The sequence below is a fragment of the Hylobates moloch genome, unplaced genomic scaffold (genome assembly GCF_009828535.3).
Source record: "Hylobates moloch isolate HMO894 unplaced genomic scaffold, HMol_V3 SCAFFOLD_13, whole genome shotgun sequence".
Taxonomy (NCBI): Eukaryota; Metazoa; Chordata; class Mammalia; order Primates; family Hylobatidae; genus Hylobates; species Hylobates moloch.
The window spans coordinates 65735618-65756628 of record NW_026652288.1 but is presented as its reverse complement, the minus strand read 5'-3'; the positions used below and the strand labels follow the sequence as shown (position 1 = coordinate 65756628).

The window sequence follows — 21011 nt, the reverse complement described above, 5'->3', positions numbered from 1 at the left end:
GACAACATGGTGAAACCCCATCTCTACTAAAAATACAAAAACTAGCCAGGCATGGTGGCACATGCCTGTAGTCCCAGCTACTTGGGAGGCTGAGGCAGGTGAAATCGCTTGAACCTAGGAGGCAGAGGTTGCCGTGAGCCAAGATCACGCCACTGCACTCCAGCCTGGGCGACAGAGTGAGACTCCGTCTCAAACAAACAAACAAACAAAAGAAACACTGTTCCTTTCCACTTAATACTAAAGGAAAGAAAGATCAAGTTTTTGTTCTATTACATTCCTACATACAAAATCCTTAAAAATACAGATTTTTGTCTGATAAGTTATTTTTTAAATCAATATCAGGAAAACAAATATTATGCAGTGATGACATTAATACTATGTAAAAAATTAGCATCTTAAACCATTTATTTACCAATTTTGCAATTTTTTCTGGATGAAAGATTTCAAACGCGTCCCAGTTTTCACATCATAAAGTTGTAGGTTGGGTATCCCAGCTGTGCCATCTTTAGAAGCTGCAATAAAAATTCTTTTTTTCAGTAATTGCCTTGCAACATTTGTAAAAGGATTATTTTTCTTACTTATTAAGTTTGACATGGATTACTATCAAATGGGTTAAATCATGAAAGCTTGCCTCTGTTACCTAAATAAATAAATAAATAAATAAAAGGTTACATAACCCACTCATGATTCTCAGTATCTCTTTCGTTTACTTGGAAAAATAAGATTAATTAGAGTTCATACCTCTTGAAAGAACAAAAACTCAGAAGGTTTGTAAGCCAATAATGACCTATTATCATTTACTTATTCAACAATATCAACATTATTAGAAAATGTTTCTTAAAATAAGCCCCTATAACTATTTTATTACATGAAACACAGCTACATAAAATGTTCATATAATGTATTATCATTAGGTATCTCTTTAAATATATTGGAAAATGGCACAACATTTTCTACTCTGTTATACCATACACATCCCTTAGATGTTTTGTCTACTGTACTTCCTTTCACATAATAATTATTTTAAAGTCTTGATTTTAAAAGTCATTATTATTCTTAATCTTCAGAAATCTCTATCCAGCAGTTATTTACTTCCTGAATTTTCCCTTGAGCTTTTTCTTTTCCTTTAGCTCATAATGGCTCTTTACACTAACTTACCATATACCTTGAAATTACTTTCAATACATTGTTTATTTGAAGAGTACAAGATTCACTGTTGATCATAATATTCACAAACAGTATTTACTATCATAAAGACTAATTACTTTCTTATGAGGTTATAAACTTTATAACTTTTTCCCCCCACTAAACGTAATTGATCCTGTCAGAGTATTTTTACACTGAGAAAATACTTACTAGTATAAGGCTGCCACGTTACCAGGACAGTATTTTTGGGCGAGAATTCAAGGCAAACTGCCTTTGGGAGGTCGAAGGAGTGCAGTAGTCCCTTGTTAGTGACACTGGTAATATTTACTCTGGTTTCAAAAGAAATTATTTCAGCAATGAAATACTGTTTTATAGTAGTCAACACTAACCAAAACATTCATACCTCTTTTCAAATACAGATTACTCCAAAATGTTCACTTTTTTTTTTTTTTTTTTTTTTAGGACGGAGTCTTGCTGTCTCCCAGGCTGGAGTGCAGTGGCACGATCTCGGCTCACTGCAAGCTCCACCTCCCTGGTTCACACCATTCTCCTGCCTCAGCCTCCCGAGTAGCTGGGACTACAGGAGCCCGCCATCACACCCAGCTAATTTTTTTTTTTTTAGTAGAGATGGGGTTTCACCGTGTTAGCGAGGATTGTCTTGATCTCCTGACCTCGTGATCCACCCGCCTCGGCTTCCCAAAGTGCTGGGATTACAGGCGTGAGCCACCATGCCCAGCCCAAAATGTTCATTTTTCATAAAAATCAACTTTAAGTTGGTTCTAGAAAATATGCAGGAAATACCTTAACTTCAAAAAAAAAAAAAAGGTCAGGTGCAGTAGCTCACACCTGTAATCCCAGCACTTTGGGAGGTTGAGGGGGGTGGATCACCTGAGGTCAGGAGTTCAAGACCAGCCTGGCCAACATGGAGAACCTCTGTCTCTACTAACACTACAAAAATTAGCCGGGCGCAGCAGTGGGCACCTGTAATCCCAGCTACTCAGGAGGCAGAGGCTGCAGCGGGCTGAGATCGTGCCACTGCACTCCAGCCTGGGTGACAGAGTGAGACTCAGTCTCAAAAAAAAAAAAAAAAAATGTGTATTTTGCCAAAAGTCTCCTATGTAAGGCTAATGTTGGGAAATGATATAAAATAGAAGACACATGGATGATTCCACCTTCAGCTGAAAAGGAAAAAAACGCCTTTAAGTGAACACAAAACTAATCTATAGAGAAGCTGAGGTCTATCAAACCAAAGGAAAGGCAGAGGTGCTAGAGAAAATGGCAAAAGTATACTTTTGTTTTATTTTTTATTTGAGATGGAGTCTCACTCTGTCACCCAGGCTGGAGTGTAGTGGCACAGTCTTGGCTCACAGCAACCTCCGCCTCCTGGGTTTAAGTGATTCTCCTGCCTAAGCCTCCCGAGTAGCTCGGACTACAGGCACATGCCACCATGCCTGGCTTATTTTTGTATTTTTGTATTTTTGGTAGAGACGGGGTTTCACCATGTTGGCCAGGCTGGTCTTGAACTCCTGACCTCAGGTGATCCACCCACCTTGGCCTTCCAAAGTGCTGGGATTACAGGTATGAGCCAGCGTGTCCAGCCTGCAAAAGTATACTTTTAAATTTGAATAAATGGGCTGGGTGTGGTGGCTCACACCTGTAATCCCAGCACGCGGCCGGGCGCGGTGGCTCACGCTTGTAATCCCAGCACTTTGGGAGGCCGAGGCGGGCGGATCACGAGGTCAGGAGATCGAGACCACGGTGAAACCCCGTCTCTACTAAAAATACAAAAAAATTAGCCGGGCGTGGTGGCGGGCGCCTGTAGTCCCAGCTACTTGGAGAGGCTGAGGCAGGAGAATGGCGTGAACCCGGGAGGCGGAGCTTGCAGTGAGCCAAGATTGCGCCACTGCACTCCAGCCTGGGCGACAGAGCGAGACTCCGCCTCAAAAAAAAAAAAAAAAAAATCCCAGCACGCTGGGAGGCTGAGGTGGGAGGACTGCTTGAGCCCAGGAGTTCAAAACCAGCCCAGGCAACATAGCAAGATCCCAACTCAATTAAAAAAAAATTTTTTAAAAAATAAATACAGCTGTAGCAGCTAGGGAAATCAGTAAGGAGACATTTGATGTCTACTACAATCTCAAGAGCAATCTCTAAAGGATATGATTCTAAGAATTATTATGGTACAATGACAAAAATGACAGTAATTGTATGATAAAAGCAGTTCCATTTTGGGATGTTTTCTATGTACCTAACCACTTTATGTACATTTTCTCATTTAATCCTTACAACAATCTTATAAATGTCATCATTTCTGTTTTACAAGTGCTTCAATTTAGGCTTAGAAAAATAAAATGATTGACAATTTGCTCAAGATCATACTATTGATAAATGCCACAGCCAAGCTTTGAAATCAGTTTGGCCTGACTCACTTTTATGTACTAAACACTCTGGGGTGTTTTAAAAAAAAAAAAAAAAAAAAAAAGACACTCCATCTTATTCCAGAAGTTGCTATAAGTAACTTTGTTCTACTCAGGTTTGAGGAAGATAACTGAGGTTAAGATAAGCAGTCACTGAAAAGAATGAAAAATTACCACATATTATTTAAACACACACACCTACATGGAAATCTTTACAACTTGCTGCAAATAACCTATTTTAGAATTACAAGACGCTTTCTTGTTTTCTTGTTGTTGCTGTTGTTAACCTTTATTTTTTTTCTTTGCTTTGCAACCAGAGCCTACTCAGAATTGATGGTCTTTAAGAGTTATTCTTAGTTTAATGAAGGATGTTTATTTTAATTAAGAAAAAACATATTTAAGGAAGAATCAGTAACGGTTTCTGACTTAGTTAACCAGAAACTGAACAAAGACCACAATCAATACATGAAATGTAGTTCTCTTGCCCCAGAACAATAAGTACCATTGTGGTCACAGAACTTTAATGAAATAAATGCTAGAACTTAATATAGAAGATATCTATTAAAATCATGGACATGACATATGGGGACATACTTAAAGGATTCAGAGTTGAATCCCATGGAAGGTTAAGTGTGGATGTGAGTGAACTATTAACAATAACTGCCAAGGTAAAAACAGACTTATTCAACAAACTCTAAGCTAGAAGAACAATGAATACTTCAAAAACAAACAAACAAAAAAAGACAATGAAAAGAAGTATAGTATAGCCTATTAGGTAGTAAATTTCTATTGACTCATTACTCAAATAATACAAACTAAAATATGGATTAAAAAATAAAATTTAAGTACCCACAATAGGTTACACAAAAAAAGAACAAGAAATTTTGAGATCACATCCTATTTTTTGAGGCTGAGATTAAAACTGTTAACATTGTAGATAACTCATTATAATTATATTATTAATGATTTGAGAGTAGTAGATTCAGGCTGGGTGAGGTGGCTCATGCCTGTAATCCTAGCACTTTGGGAGGTTGAATGAAGCGGGTGGATCACTTGAGGTCAGGAGTTAGAGACCAGCCTGACCAACATGGTGAAACACCATCTCTACTAAAAATACAAAAATTAGCCAGACATGGTGTTGTCCGCCTGTAGTCTCAGCTACTGGGGAGGCTGAGGCAGGAGAATCGCTTGAACCTGGGAGGTGGAGGTTGCTGTGAGCTGAGATCACGCCACTGCACCACTCCAGCCTGGGTGACAGCTTGTCTCAAAAAAAAAAAAAAAAAAAAAAAAAAAGGGCTGGGCATAGTGGCTAACACCTATAATCACACCACTTCGGGAGGCCGAGGCAGGAGGACTGCTTGGGGCCAGGAGTTTGAGTCTAACCTGGTCAACCTAACAAGACCCTGTCTCTATTAAAATTGAAAAAAAAAAAAAGAAAAAGAATAAAAGGCCAATGTTTTAAAATTATAAACGCTAATTCTGCCAGCTACTTATAGTCATAAAAGGTGAATCAACTAATTCAACATGTTCTCTTTAGTAGTCAATTTTTAAAAAGCAAGTATTAATCCAATCTCACCGGGTAGGTGAAAGACTTCTGAATACATTAACATTGTAAAGAACAACGTTTAAAATTTACTTTTCAAACTAATGCATGCATTTTCTCCCTTTTGAAAAACCTAACAGTATTATATGTGGTTTAAAACAATGTAAATATCTTTAAGCCAAGCAACAAATATTTGGGCATTTGCATGGTCTATGAAATAAAATGTTGTTGTAACTCTTGAAAAATTAAAAAGGACTGGTTTTCTTAATAAAATATAAGCATTTAATCAACATAATTTTTTGTAAACTGGTATTTTATGTAACATATATTATACTAAACGTTCTTTTGAATAACATACACTTTTATATACATAAGACTAATAATAATAACTGCAGGCAGTTGTTAGTAATTTAACAGCAAAGATAAAAAAGTATCTACATCTAGGATTAAATGAGTAAAGAGAATTATTTTCTCAGTGTTAGTGCAGATTTAAGAAACTCCAACCAATAACTTAGAGCACTATTTAAAACAACTCAACTTCTTTAGCATTAAATTATATTTTTCATACATTAATTTTTAATTCTAAGTAACTAGATAACTCAAACAAGTCATGACATATATATAGAAACGAAAAATTTTGAAGGTATTCTGTGTAACGAGAGGTAATATCTCACGACATCATGACATTAAAAGATGGATTTTATTAATGACACTCAAATATCTGTTATTCAAATAATGCCAGTTGTGTTTATATTCATGACACACAAAATATGTTATGTAAATGAACCTAACTTTTCTCCATTGCCCCAGGCAAACAAGGTCCCATCCTTACTAAAGGTATAGACTTTGCAATTCTTCCCAGATTCCCTGAAAATGACAAAAAAAAAGTTTAAATGAATAAACATTAATACTTTTCAAAAAAATCTGATTATAAAGTCAACCATTTCACTATCAACTTAATAACTAAGAACTTGTACAAATTTCAGAAAATTCCAAAATGCTTTCATCTGCCAAAATACTTTAAAATGCAACGCTAACAATCACTGTAAAGTAAGCTGGAAAATGATTTCATACTAACAGATGGATTTTAAGAAAAAAATAGAGCCCTTTCGGGTGAATAAGTTTGTGTGGTAGGCCTTCCATCAATTTTTCATGTGTAGAGATAGAAAGTATAACAACAATAAGAGGCTCCTCACTTAACTACTTGGGAATATTCTATCAAGTAATCAAAACTCTTAAGTACTGTATCTCCGAACTGAAGATGTTTACTATGAATACATCACCCAGTGATAATGAATACCCAAATAGAAACTTGTATCTGTGCACATGTAGATGTACATTAGTGTAGTCACAACATGAGATGAGAACTTCCTGGCTAAAAAAATAATTTTGAATTGCTAAATAACAACAAAAGCATTGAGAACTGACTGATACATCCCTTACACTATCTTTGCATTAATTCATCTGCACAAATGAAGACGACATTTGTGCTTCTGCAATCACACAATAATGACAGCTTACATTCAGTTTATAGATAATAAAACATTTTTAAAATCTCTTTCTCATGGTGCAATGGCTCACACCTGTAATCCCAGCAGTTTGGGAGGCCGAGGCAGGCGGATCACCTGAGGTCAGGAGTTCAAGACCAGCTGGGCAACATGGCGAAACCCTGTCTCTTAATAAAAATACAAAAATTAGCCAGGTGTGGTGGTGGGCGCCTGTAGTCCCAGCTACTCAGGACGCTGAGGCAGGAGAATCACTTCAATCCGGGAGGCAGAGGTTGCAGTGAGCCCTTGCGCCACTGTCCAGCCTGGGTGAAAGAGTGAGACTCCACCACACGAAAAAATAAAAATAAAAAAACTCTTTCCCACAAAAACAGCTATGATCAAGATGTTCCCCATCCTACACTACCCTACACTTATGCAACTCATTTCTGAACCTTACGGCAGAATTTTACAATTATCTTTATTAAATTCCACCCAGGTTTTGGCCTATCATTCCAGCCTACTGACGCCTACTTAAATCTTGATTTTCTCTTTTAAAACATTAGTCAGTCCTTACATTACATACAGAAGTATGTAATGTATAAATTATAAAACTGTTACTAGGCTATCATCTAAATTATTTATAAGACTGTTCAGTGAGCTCTGAACAAGATCCTGTGGCTCACCAACAGTCCTTCCCTCGAATTAAAACTAACTCATTAATCAGCTGACTTTACTGACCTTAACCAATGACAATTCTGTCATCATCATGCAACCCAAAGACTTTCTCTTTTCTCAGATATTTTGCCAAAATTATGTTTACAGTTCTATTATTCTGATGTGTATTCTATTATTCTGTCTGGAAATTCTACCCAGAAAGGAAACAAGATAAGCTTGAAACAATTTGTTCTTAGGAAGCTCATTTTGACTTAATAAACACTCCCTTATCTCAATGATTATACACTGTCCTTTTAGTAGCTCATTCTAGAGCCATGTTTCAGACTGAAGACAAGCTTACTAAACTACAGAATCCAGAACTCAATTATTTTCTTGGTCTTGGCAATTGGGAAATTTTGTCTCTTTCCTTCTGGTATAATTTTTTGAATGAAAAATTTCAAATATACACAAAAAGTAGAGAAAAAGTATAATAATCCACCTATGCACTCATCATCAAGCTTAAGTAACTATTAACTCAGAGCCAATTTTGTTTTATCTATTCCCCAGTTTTATCTTTCATACCACAACATTCCAATGCAAAAACTAGTCGTCATTATCATATTATTCTATACTTGACTATGGATCTCTAACCAGTGAGTATATTTTTTAAAAAAACATAATCACCACCATGCCACTTCATCTCACAAAATTAACTTCTTAATATCATTTAATACCTAATACTTGGATTGGATATCTGGGTTTTTTAACAGCTCCCCAGGTCATTCTGTTGTGCAGCCACATTTGAGAACTACTCATGTAAAAGACTGACGAAATTCTGAGTTTGAAGTTTTTTTAACTTTCGTAGAAGATATGCACAGTACAGTTCCTACTGTATAATAACTCACCAGGAGACACATAAATATGTCTCTGTTCTACTCTTAGTGATACTGAGATTGTACTGGATTCAGTCATGTGCCTCCTTGTATCCACCTAACTTTTCCTGCTGCCACACCTCAACTATTCAATGAAGAGACCTCATCTCCTAACGCCACTGGTTGTCTTCGAGTCTGCAGAGTTAAAGGCCATACTTCCACATGGCTTCCACCATGCACTGCAGCAGCACACAGAGGAGCTCTGGCACTCAGATTCAACCCAAACAGGCTAAGAGGCTGCAGTAAACTTCTTACCCCGTCTCCACACAACAGACTGTTCTGAAGTACAAATGTTCCATACAGCCTTTCTGGAGACATTCTGCACACATGACCAAGCAAGTTGGCTATATTTTGTGGATTTGTGGTCAGCTCAGTATTATACCCCATCACATTTGCTTTAACTCCTTCCCTGTCTCATTTCCCTTTCTCCCCTACTCCTGCAGCCTTGGGACTGCGTACCCTAATGAAGTGTAGCACATAACTTTGCCACAGTTTTTTTTTGTTTTTTGTTTTTTAAATAGATATTGGGTTTTGCCATACTGCCCAGGCTGATCTTGAACTCCTGGACTCAAGTGATCCACCCACCTTGGCCTCCCAAAGTGCTGGGATTACAGGCATGAGCCACCGCGCCCAGCCAGACTGGGTTTTCTAGAGTAGTGCTTCTCAAACATTAATGTGCATACAGGGCCAGGTGTGGTGGCTCACGCCTGTAATCCCAGCACTTTGGGAGGCCAAGGAGGGTGGATCACCTGAGGTCAGAAGTTCGAGACCAGCCTGGCCAACATGGTGAAACCACATCTCTACTAAAAATAAAAAAATTAGCCAGGTGTGGTAGCAGGCGCCTATAATCCCAGCTACTTGGGAGACTGAGGCAGGAGAATCGCTTGAACCCAGGAAGCAGAGGTTGCAGTGAGCCGAGATCATACCATTGCACTCCAGCCTGTGCAACAAGAGTGAAACTCCATCTCAAAATAAATAAATACATTAAGTAAATAAATAATGTGCAAAATAATAAATAATGTGCACACAGGCCAGGCATGGTGGCTGAGGCCTGTAATCCCAGCACTTTGGGAGGCCAAGGCGGGTGGATCTCTTGAGCCCAGGAGTTGGAGAGCAGCCTGGGCAACATAGTGAGACCCCCATCTCTACAAAACATACAAAAATTAGCCAGTCATGGTGGCATGCGCCTATAGTCCCAGCTACTTGGGATACTGAGGCAGGAGTATTGTTTGAGCCTGGTAGGTTGAGGCTGCAGTGAGCCATGATTACATCACTCCATTCTAGGCTGGGAGGCAGAGCAAGACTCTGGAAAAAAAAAAAAGTGCATATAAATCATCTGAAGATATAGCTAAAATACAGATTCTGATTCAGTCAGTTGGGTAGGGCCTGAGATGCATTTCTGTACTGGCTCAGAAGTACAGCATGGTTGGGCCCATGCTTCCTATAGCAAGGTTCTAGAGAACTGGGCCTAATAAAAATTGGTCACTAGAGTCAGATGACAACAGCCTGATTATAAAGTTCCCCATTAACAGTCATCAAACAGTTCAGCTAAAGGTTTCAGCATCTTTTGATGATCGTCTGTCTAGATCAGTGGTTCTTAAAGCGGGGGGTCCCCAGATTTGCAGCATCAGTATCACTGGCGAATTTGTTAAAAACGCAAATTATTGGGCCCTACCGCTGATCTAATGAATCTGAACATTTGGAAAGAGAGCTGCAATCTGGATTTTAACGAGCTTTTCAGATGATTCTGATGCTTGGTAAAGTTTGAGAACCAGTGGCCTAGATCAATTTCTTGAGGATTACAAAATGGTAACTGTCTGATCCAGCATCCATTCTCCATTTATTAACTGGAATTCGTCTATAAAATTCTTTTTCTCATCAACCACTTGGTTACTCTGAGAAACAGTTTGTATAAGACAAAAATCCAAACACTGCATGTTCTCACTCATAGGTGGGAATTGAACAATGAGAACACATGGACGCAGGAAGGGGAACATCACACTCCGGAGACTGTTGTGGGGTGGGGGCAGGGGGGAGGGACAGCATTAGGAGATATACCTAATGCTAAATGACGAGTTAATGGGTGCAGCACACCAACATGGCACATGGATACATATGTAACAAACCTGCACATTGTGCACATGTACCCTAAAACTTAAAATATAATAATAATAATAAAAAAGGCGAGATAAATGCTTGATTCCTTCCCTTTATTTATCAATTTTCAAAGTAATGAGTGAGGACTCTATCAACCACCAATGCTGACCAGTAAGGTTTAAATGGAGGAAGGATTTTTCGGGGGAGCATTTATATACTTGATATGCTTTATCTTTCTATTCATAATTCTTAATGTTCCCATCTTAGGTTGGTGTGAATCTCTTCAAGTTGCTTCCTAAGACCCTTTCACAAAATCTCATTAGTCTTTTACAGCTTTGCTTTCTGGCACAAAAATTGCTATATCAACTTGAACATTTTCTGTCCCAGACCTAGAGTTGACTACCTCTCCAAGGAAGTGGTTCCTTTTAGTGAAGAATTGTATTTAGAGATCACAATCTGTGAGGATGGGGTATTCACTGCTACTGTGTTATTGCTGCTTCCAGGCCTTTTCATTGGCCAGAACTAGGAAATGCAAATGTTTTATGAAAAGAAATCATGAGTTCATACTGATACAGGCAAGTCTATCTTTTCACTCTAATGCTGAAAAATCTCGGTGCCTAACGACATTAATACAATTAATTTACTCTATCCTATAGTAGATTCAAATGACAATATCAACTTTCAGTTAAAAAGAAAACTATTAGGCCAGGCGTGGTGGCTCACGCCTGTAATCCCAGCACTTTGGGAGGATGAGGCAGGTGGATCACCTGAGGTCAGGAGTTCGAGACTAGCCTGGCCAACACGGTGAAACTCTGTCACCACTACAAATACAAAAAAATTAGCCAGGCATGGTGGCAGGCACCTGTAATCCTACGTACTTGGGAGGCGGAGGCAGGAGAATCGCTTGAACCTGGGAGGCAGAGGTTGCATTAAGCCGAGATTGCACCACTGCACTCTAGCCTGGGCAACAGGGGCAAAACTCAGTCTCAAAAAACAAAGAATTTTGCAGGTCTTCATATGGTTATGCCACCAACCTGATATAATGCTAGAATCGCTTATTTTAGTTTCCCATTTTAATTTTTTTTTTTTTTTTTTTTTTGAGACAGAGTCTCATCTTTTTGCCCAGGCTGGAGTGCAGTGGCATGATTTTGGCTCACTGCAACCTCACCTCCCGGTTTCAAGCAATTCTTCTGCATCAGTCTCCCGAGTAGAGTAGCTGGGATTACAGGCGCCTGCCACCACACCCGGCTAATTTTTGTATTTTTACCAGAGACGGGGTTTTGCCATGTTGGCCAGGCTGGTCTTGAACTCCTGACCTCAGGTGATCTGGCCTGCCTTGGCTTCCCAAAGTGCTGGGATTACAGGCGTGAGCCACCGCACCCAGCCTTTAATTTAATTTTTAAATTTAAAACAATTATATGGTCCGAAGTCAAAACTATACCAAAGCTCTTTCACAGATGTGTCCCCTGCATCCTGTAACTCTCTCCCCCTATAGATAAGCATTTTTAACTAGTTTTTGGTTTACTTGTCCATTGTTTCTTTGGGGAAAAAAAATTAATCTAGCTAGCTATATACTATGTGCATATATATGTCCTCCCTTTTTAATATCTTTTTCATTATGATTTCACTAATATTACTGGCTGTGATTTGGCTATCAAATTTGCAAGTTTTTCTCATTCCTTAAGATAAAACTCTTGTAAACTAAAGGCTTGTATTCAATTACACTAGTGTCTACACTTTTTCTTAGTATTGTTCCCCCTACCTTATAAATAGGCTTAAGTTACTATTTTCAGATCTGAAGATCATTTTCCTTGATAGAGAATATGTATTCTTTTCATCTTCGGTTAATATTATACAATATAATATTATACAATAAAAACGAGTTCATTTTTTTCCCTTTGTTCTTTTCCTTTCTTTTGTTCTCGTTTCTTTTGTTCTTTTCCTTTCTTGTTCAAAATACACCACCAACAAAACCATTTTAGACTGTACTGTATGTTCCCTGTAACATTACTTAACAAAATAAATCATACCTTGGGAACACTGTGCTTTCTGTAAAATGTGGTGGTCCATTCACCATGTACAATCCTTCTGATCCTCGGACTAAAGAAGTAAAATAAAAAGAACCACAATTACTTTATTAATAAAGACTCAGTTAACACAAATATCTTTTTTAAAAAAACAGCTTTCGTGAAAATATTAATGAATTCATTAAATATTTCATTGAACTATAGAATACTAGCAACAAAAGGGCATATTTTCTTACTCTGTTACATAAAATCATACAATTGCTGAGAAATATGTAACTTTTTAAACAAAAACTCGAAACTTTGTCACCACTGAAAGAAAGGCAGCTGTCTTGTGGTAAAGAGGACATGAATTCAGAGCCTGACCTAAGTTTATAACTGCCTGTGGAAACTTGGATACGTTACCACCTCTGAATCTGTGACCCAATCTGTAAAATGGAAATATTAGAACACAGGATAGCTGTATGCTTTATATAAAGTAATAAAAAATATAGTACATGTTTAAAGTTTTCAGAAATATATGGCAATATTAATATATTCACAATTTCTCAAACTAAGAGAACAAGTGGAATGAGACATATTCATTTAAGGCCCCAATGACAGTAATAGCCTAAAAAATTAAGTAGAAACAAAGTTCAAGATTAAAAAATCATCTACAGAACTAGACTATACTTATTTCCATGTTTAAATTTATTTATTTTATCTTTTTGAGACAGGGTCTTGCTGTCACCCAGGCTGGAGTACAGTGGCACAATCAAGGCTCACTGCAACTTCAAACTCCTGGACTTAAGTGATGCTCCTGGCTCAGTCTCCCAAGTAGCTGGGACTACAGGCATGTGCCACCCTGCCTGGCTTTTTTTTTTTTTTTTTTTTTTTGTAGAGACAGAGTCTCATTGAACTAAGGCAATCCTCCCTCCTCAGCCTCCCAAAGTGCTGAGATTACAGGTGTGAGCCACCGTGCCTAGCCTAAACTATACTTTTTTAAATGGTTGAATTAAATGCTTCTAAAGCTGAACCAAATAAATAGATTCATTTAGTCAACAAATGCTTAGTGGGAAAAAAACGAACAAACCACCTCCTAGGCCCTGTGTCGAACACTGGCGAAATAATAGGAAAGAAAATCAGCCTTGTCTCTGACCTCATTGAACTTTGCAAACAGTAATCAAATAATTAGCCAAATATACAGAATTGTATACCTGTGTTTAGTGCTTCAAAGGAAAGGTATATGGTACCACTGAGGGTATAAAAGAGAGTTTTGACCTAAAAATGGAAGGTTAGGGAAAGCATCCGTAAGTGTTTTGTATACTGAGATGTAAAGGATCAGTGGCAGTTAACAAGCAAGGAGAACAGTAACAAGTGCAAAAACCCAACCCCAGCGGATGGAAAGAAGGCCTGTGTGGCTAGAGGATGATGAAGCTGGAAAACAAAATAGGGCTCAGGCCAGGCGTGGTGGCTCACACCTGTAGTCCCAGTACTTTGGGAGGCCGAGGCAGGCAGATGGCTTGAGCCCAGGAATTCGAGACCAGCCTGGGCAACATAGGGAGATGCTGTCTCTACAAAAACTAGCTGGGCATGGTGGCACATGCCTGTAGTCCCAGCTACTCAAGCGGCTGAGGCAGGAGGATCACTTGGACTTGGGAAGTCAAGGCCACAGTGAACCATGATCATGTCACCCACCACCAAGCCATGTTAAGTTTTGTACTTCTTGTAGAGACAAGGTCTCACTATATTTCCTAGGCTCGTCTTAAAACTCCTGAGCTCAAGCAATCCAATCTGCTTTCCTCAGCCTCCCAAAGTGCTGGGATTACAGCTGTAGGCCACCTGGCCCAAACTGACATTTTGTACTTCTAAGATGCCTTGCTAGATTTAATCAGTTTTTTTATTAAATAAATTTAATAAAAGCATATACAGTTTTACTCCTGATAAGCTGTGATACAAAGTTTATTAGAAAAAACACAAAATCAGGTCCATAACAGAACATAAACTGTTTTAAAACTAATAAAAGCAAAAATAAATATGGACTAAAAAACTTCTCAATACAGAAACAATTTTTTTCTACATGTAACTTTCTAACAAGGAATCCTTTTTAGTTACAAGCATCTGTGAAACTAAATACAATGTGTAGTTAGCTTAATATAGCGTATTCTGAGTTTGTGTGATTCCCTGTTTTTAGTGATTTCCCTCTTCAATCAAAGGGGATCGGCAATATGTTCTAGCAGAAAGAAAAATCTAGAATGCAAGCAGTTCTTTTCATTAAAACAACAAATAAACGCCAGTTTCACACAGTAGCTGCGTGAAATACATTAAACATCTACATAATCTTTTCTAAGCTTACTAGCCTTTTTAGACACTCATACTATTTATTGCTCTAGGCCTGAGTTAGAGAGAGAAAAACACAGGGCTTCAATAAACAAGGATCCCATGGCAGGGGTGTAGTCATCTTTAAAATATGATACTTTTCCCAACTCTTACATTCACTGAACTACATATTAGTTTAGGAAAATGACTCAATTTTCAATAAATTATCTCTGTGACTTCAACTGGTCAAGCAGATTAGACAACGTGAATTTCACATAATGGACATTGCTGTTTTATGTGCCTAGCACCCAGCTCCTCTTCTTTAGGAGGCGCTCATTTTCTTCTGAGGAGTATCCAGGAGTGGGAATATAATTTAGTCCTGACTACATGATTAAAAGTTGACTGATACAAAGGTGAGCCAAGCAAAGTCAAAGGCAGCCAGCCTTGAGATTTTTGCTGAGACTACTGGCAAAAATGTGTTCTTTCCTTTGGAGCTGGGCATTTGGCTGAATGTCAATTTAAAGATGAATTTAATCTGGAGGAAAGCAAGAGCCTACAGATGAAGAAAAACAGATTTCTGGCCAGGCATGGTGGCTCAAACCTGTAATCCCAGCACTTTGGGAGGCAGAGGCGTGTGGATCACCCAAGGACAGGAGTTCAAGACCAACCTGACCAACATGGTGAAACCCCATCTCTACTAAAAATACAAAATTAGCTGGGCATGGTGGTGCACGCCTGTAATCCCAGCTACTCAGGAGGCTGAGGCAGAAGAATTGCTTGAACTTGGGAGGTGGAGGTTGCAGTGAGCCAAGATCGTGCCATTGCACTCCAGCCTGGGCAACAAGAGCGAAACTGTCTCAAAAAAAAAAAAAAAAAGAAAAAAAAGAAAGAAAAGCAGATTTCTGAAGCCATGTGAGTATCTGGATCTAGCAGTACTGAGGCTTTTAGGTTATATGAGTTTAAAAAAAAAATCCCTTTTTCACCTGCTTTGGCTTGTCATTCCCAATTAATATTTGGGGTTAATAAAATTTACTGGCTAATCTGCAAATTATTCACAGCTCTAAAATCCCATGAGTCTAAATTTAACAAAAGATTTTGGAAGTAAAATAATCTATTGTTGAATGAAATATGTACATTGAGAATGTTTAAAAGATTAAACAGTTTGTTCTAGTGAAAGAAAAATGGACCATGGAGTTGAACAATCTGCATAAGTATAATCCTAATCCTGCCAATTTGCAGTGTGAATCTGACCACTTAATCTCTCTGGGCCTCTAAGAATATAAGAATATGCACTTTGGGAGGCCGAGGCGGGCGGATCACGAGGTCAGGAGATCGAGACCACGGTGAAACCCCGTCTCTACTAAAAATACAAAAAAATTAGCCGGGCGTGGTGGCGGGCGCCTGTAGTCCCAGCTACTCGGAGAGGCTGAGGCAGGAGAATGGTGTGAACCCGGGAGGCGGAGCTTGCAGTGAGCCGAGATTGCGCCACTGCACTCCAGCCTGGGCGACAGAGCGAGACTCCGTATCAAAAAAAAAAAAAAAAAAAAAAAAAGAATATGAAGAGTAGACTGAACAGACAACATTTAAGCTCTTACAAAGTCCCTGATTTTAAGCACTGTAAGACAACTGTCATCCTTGGTTAATTTACTATAAAGTGGCTATCCTTCATTAATTTAAAAGGATAGTCCAAACAGATAAATCTAATCTAGATCTCTTGTATGCACAGTTCAAAATAGGGTTTGCGCTCTTATGAGGCTCTAATGCCCCCACTGATCTGACAGGAGGGGAAGCTCAAGTGGTAATACTTGCCCCGTACCAGTCCGGCCCGGGGGTTGGGGACCCCTGATTTAGAGTATCTATTGTCTACCAGGCACTGCACTAGTACTGAGAAGACAGATATGAATAAGACCTTGTCGCTGACATTGAAGGAATCACAATCTAGCAGGGGAGAAAGGTAAGTGAATGGCTAATTATCCTACTTAGTAAGTGAAATAAAATTTCAAATATACTTAAGGTACAAAAATAGCCCAGGAAGTGACTGACTCTGTTGGGTAGAGTGACGAAAGGCTTCACAGAGCAATGATATCTAAAATGAATTTTAATTTCAACAGATGAAAAAGAGTTTGCCAAATCAACAAGAGGCATAGGATAGTACTAGACTGAAGAAACAGGTTGTTCAAAGGGACTCAGAAGCAGTCCAGTATTGATGGAGCACAAAATAAGATGGGATGGCAAGGAAATAAATGAGTCTCAAGAGCAATTCAAGGATTATAAATGGTTACATAACTATGCTACATAGGATGGAATCTACCCTGTAAGCAGAGAGGAACTAACTACTGTAGGTATTTTTGAAGGAGGAGTTATATCAGATTTTAAAACGTGGTATTTTTATTAGAGTTCAAATAAGCATTTAGTATTAAAAATTGTGAATAACAAGCTACCTTTACGAACCTAAAAAAAAATTTATTATGTAACTTTGCCTTTTAAACAGTCTTTGCCTAGCATATTATCTAGCAGATTATAGTCGGCGTTTGATAAATGATGACTAAACTGCAGAAGACAGACTGAGTATCGGTGGGCATGGTGCTTAATAACAAAGATTTTAAAATGTAAAAATAGAAATGTAGACTGGCAAAAAGAGCAAAAATGTTTTAAGGTTCCTTTCAAGGGGTGGGGAGAAAGGGAGGGAATAGCCTCCCTCCTTAAATGCAGACAACCTTTCTCTTAATGACTTTTTCCTTCTGTGTAGTTATCAGAACTTAAGCAAAGCCTTCTTTTCCTTCCCGACTCTCTTTTCCTTACGTAATACTCATATGCAAAGACTCTTAGCCACACCCTAGTAAAGCAACTTCCCCAGCATTTTCCAATCTAAGTTTATTATCTTCTCCAACACTACACACTCTGTCTTTAGCTTCAAAATTTCAAGAGTCCTCTAATGTTCTACTTCTAATATGCTCATAACCATTTCAAAATCAAATGTTGCTAGAATATCTCTGTCATGCTCACTGCTACACCCTCTCCCAACCATACCTTCATCATTTGAAACCTGCATTACAGCTCCACTCTCCCTATTCAGTCCTACAAACCTCATTAAGGCCGGAAACCCAGAATCTGGAATTACTTAAGTCCAGGTGTATTTAACGTGCGTGATCATTCTAGAGGACTAACTCATATGTTTGTCTTTGTCCTTATTGTAGACCTAAATGACTTCACAAGGGCCCGTGTAACACTAGTATTGCAGACCCATGTGTCACAAATTCAACTAGCACATTCTGTTTTTCTCCCCCTTCTTCTATTTCTGTAGAAGATGAATCCGCAGGCAAGAATGATGGATGGGTGAAAGGGAGGGGGAATACGAAAGCCCAGAGGCGGAGACTTCACTTCCGATTGCCACGCTATATCAAGAAAGCCAACAGTCTGGCCTTTCCGCAAGCCACAAGAAAAGGCAGATCAGACTCCCCGGCTCCTCGGGTAGTTCTCAAAGGCAAAGACAAAAATAAGAAACTAGTCTGAGTCCCTCGCTTCTTCAGAACTCACCTGTCAAGAGCGGCGTGGACGGCGCCATGTTGTCCCGGAAAAAGAAACCGCTCGGGTGAGAGTTCACGAGGGCCGAACCCGGCCCCTACACGCCTCCTCATGCGTGGAGACAGCGAATTGGTGTTTCCGGAGCCATCAGCCTCGGGGCCAATTCACTTCCGGTTACGGAGTGTCGCGAAAAGGCGCCCGAACGCGCACGCGCAGATCTAGGGCGACGCTTGACAGAGCTTGGGAGGGTGCGCTTGCTTTCGCCCTCCTTCTCCAGCGGGAGGGGCGCGCACTTCCGCGGGGCGGAGCCCGCCTAGTGCTGACGTTGGCAGCCGAACCCAAAGTAGATCGAGGCGGCGGGCTGCGCATTCCCGTTGTTGCGTTGCGTTTCCTTCCTCTTTCACTCCGCGCTCCCGGCGGCGGCGGCGGCGACGGTGACGGCGGCGCGAGAACGACCCGGCGGCCAATTCTCTTCCTCCTGCGCACCCGCCCCGCTCGGTCAGTCAGTCGGCGGCCGGCGGCCGGCGCCCGGCTTGTGCTCAGCCCCCGCGCTTGCCGCGCCCAGGCCCAGCGGCCGTAGCTAGCGTCTGGCCTGAGAACCTCGGCGCTCCGGCGGCGCGGGCACCACGAGCCGAGCCTCGCAGCGGTTCCAGAGGAGGCAGGAGAGTGAGCGAGTCCGAGGGGTGGCTGGGGCAGGTGGTGGCGCCGCGAAGATGGTCGCCAAGCAGAGGATTCGCATGGCCAACGAGAAGCACAGCAAGAACATCACCCAGCGCGGCAACGTCGCCAAGACCTCGGTAAGGAAAGAGCGGGCGCCCCTCTGCGTTCCGCAGCCGGAGCGGAGTCCTGGTCCCTGGGGCCGCGTCGCGTTTTCTCCCGGATCCAGCCGACCGTGGGCTGGTGCCGTGGAGGGGCAGGGGCCCTAGTCTGCGAGCCGCCAGAGTGTGGGGGCTCGGAAACGGAAGGGGAGACCTGTGAGGTGAGGGGGTCGGCGACCGGCGTGCAGGCTGTGGGAGCCTGGGGTCCGAGTGGTTTCTCTGCATCTGAAATGGTGGATTTTCGCTTTTGCAGAGAAATGCCCCAGAAGAGAAGGCGTCTGTAGGACCCTGGTTATTGGCTCTCTTCATTTTTGTTGTCTGTGGTTCTGGTAAGTGGCTTGGGGGCTCCCATCAGGTAGACTCTTGGGTTGAAAGGATTTGGGATGACGTGGTGATCGGTCAATAGTGAGTCCTACCTGCGTAGTTCTCAACCCACCTGCCGAGGACTCCACATAATTTTGTTTCATCTGAGCCAAATTACTTGTTCCACATATGCACAGAGGGTGGTGCTCCAGAAACTTCTCCCAGCTTAATTTGTACTCACAGGAGATCAGAAAGGAGGTCAGGTCTTTGTAATGTTCGAGTTGGAATAAATGTAAGACCGGACAAAACCTAACGGAATGAGAATTTAGAATGTTTTGTAACTCCATTATCAGTCTTTGCAAAGAAACTTATAAATATGTACATATAGATGTTAGAACTTGATTTAACATATACCAGAATCTAATGTCTTAATGTCAAAATTGAGTATATTTTATAAAGTAAAGCTTGTGCAAAGAATTGATTCACTATAGAGGAAATGTACCTGATTGGCATTTTAATGTGTGAGTCAAATGTTTTTAGGTTAATAAAAGAAACGTTTGATACATGGTTTAAAAAAAAAAAAGTGTCGGGGCAGCCTGCTGTAAGAGTAACAGACACTTGCCTTTGCAAATAGATTACAAAAAAAAGATCTTTCTTCATTTATCATCTTAATATGCAAGCTGTTAATATTGAAGTAGATGTTTGTTTTCCACATTCTAAAGTTACTGAGATTTCTGTTTAACGTTTCACTTTGCCTTCTGCACTTACCAATTGGAAGCTTTCCTGATAAATGGATGAGAGCCAAGCAGTTTATATAACTTGAAGATGATTGAATTTCAGCTTTGTGAGAATGAGGAAACATGCATATGTTATAGGCCAGGCCTTAAAAGGATGCTTATAAACCAAAATAATTCTATGCTGGAAAAACCTGTTTGCTTTGGTGCTTTAAGTTCTTTGTAAAATGATTACTTATCTGCAAGTTCTCTTGGATACTTAGACATAAAATTCAGCGAAGCTAAGATAAAAAAATAACTCAGGGATATTTCATTGTTTTATTTATTCAGATAGTCCTGTCTTCTTATTACACTGAAGTTATGTACCATTTGCAAATGTAAGAGTACCTTTGGATTCTTCAGCTACCTTAATAAATATTTGTTAGTCACCAGACCTGTTTTATTCAAAGCTTATTTTAATATTTGCTCTTTCTTTTTACAGCAATTTTCCAGATTATTCAAAGTATCAGGATGGGCATGTGAAGTGACTGACCTTAAGATGTTTCCATTCTCCTGTGAATTTTAACTTGAACTCATTCCTGATGTTTGATACCCTGGTTGAAAACAATTCAGTAAAGCATCCTGCCTCAGAATGACTTTCCTATCATGCTTCATGTGTCATTCCAAGGTTTCTTCATGAGTCATTCCAAGTTTTCTAGTCCATACCACAGTGCCTTGCAAAAAACACCACATGAATAAAGCAATAAAATTTGATTGTTAAGATACAGTAGTGGACCCTACTTATTCAGTCAATTAAGTTTTTTTATGTGGTTATTAAAACAGTATGAAAAATTAGTCTAACTCTGCATAGACAGGATCTAGATTTTGTTAACCCTAATGTATAAATGCAGTTAGCTTAAATTACAATTTGAAATCTTGTGGTTTTTATATAGCTAGGCACTTTATTACTCTTTTGAACTGAAAGCACACTCCCTTATAGGTTCATGTAACTGTCCTGTAGTAAGGTGCTTATAAATGGAACAACTACACAGCCTAG

At 39.8% G+C, this 21011-nt stretch overlaps 2 protein-coding genes across 4 annotated transcripts in view; one reads left to right on the top strand and one right to left on the bottom strand.

Moving 5' to 3' along the window:
* Positions 1 to 18279, bottom strand: part of EIF2A (eukaryotic translation initiation factor 2A) — a 40905-nt gene extending 22626 nt beyond the window's left edge. The window contains exons 1-5 of one of the 3 annotated variants that reach the window (XM_032173837.2): positions 18133 to 18279; positions 12304 to 12373; positions 5896 to 5970; positions 1357 to 1475; positions 413 to 512 (exon numbers count right to left, since the gene is read on the bottom strand). In XM_032173837.2, the coding sequence (XP_032029728.1) occupies positions 413 to 512; positions 1357 to 1475; positions 5896 to 5970; positions 12304 to 12373; positions 18133 to 18160 (392 nt within the window). In that variant the 5' untranslated portion in view covers positions 18161 to 18279. The remainder of the gene's footprint in view (positions 1 to 412; positions 513 to 1356; positions 1476 to 5895; positions 5971 to 12303; positions 12374 to 18132) is intronic. The other 2 variants (XM_058426438.1, XM_032173838.2) reach the window with 2 other exon arrangements.
* A 107-nt stretch (positions 18280 to 18386) lies between these two features.
* Positions 18387 to 20741, top strand: SERP1 (stress associated endoplasmic reticulum protein 1). The gene is made up of 3 exons (XM_032173839.2): positions 18387 to 18917; positions 19192 to 19267; positions 20457 to 20741. Exons 1-3 carry the CDS (start codon positions 18834 to 18836, stop codon positions 20495 to 20497), a joined length of 201 nt encoding a protein of 66 aa, XP_032029730.1. The 5' UTR covers positions 18387 to 18833; the 3' UTR covers positions 20498 to 20741.
* Positions 20742 to 21011: the final 270 nt, after the last annotated feature.

Coding starts and splice junctions, on each gene's coding strand:
- SERP1 (XM_032173839.2), top strand. CDS start 18,834: ATGGTCGCCAAGCAGAGGATTCGCATGGCCAACGAGAAGCACAGCAAG. Junction 18,918..19,191: donor GCAACGTCGCCAAGACCTCG/GTAAGGAAAGAG, acceptor TCGCTTTTGCAG/AGAAATGCCCCAGAAGAGAA. Junction 19,268..20,456: donor TTTTGTTGTCTGTGGTTCTG/GTAAGTGGCTTG, acceptor TTCTTTTTACAG/CAATTTTCCAGATTATTCAA.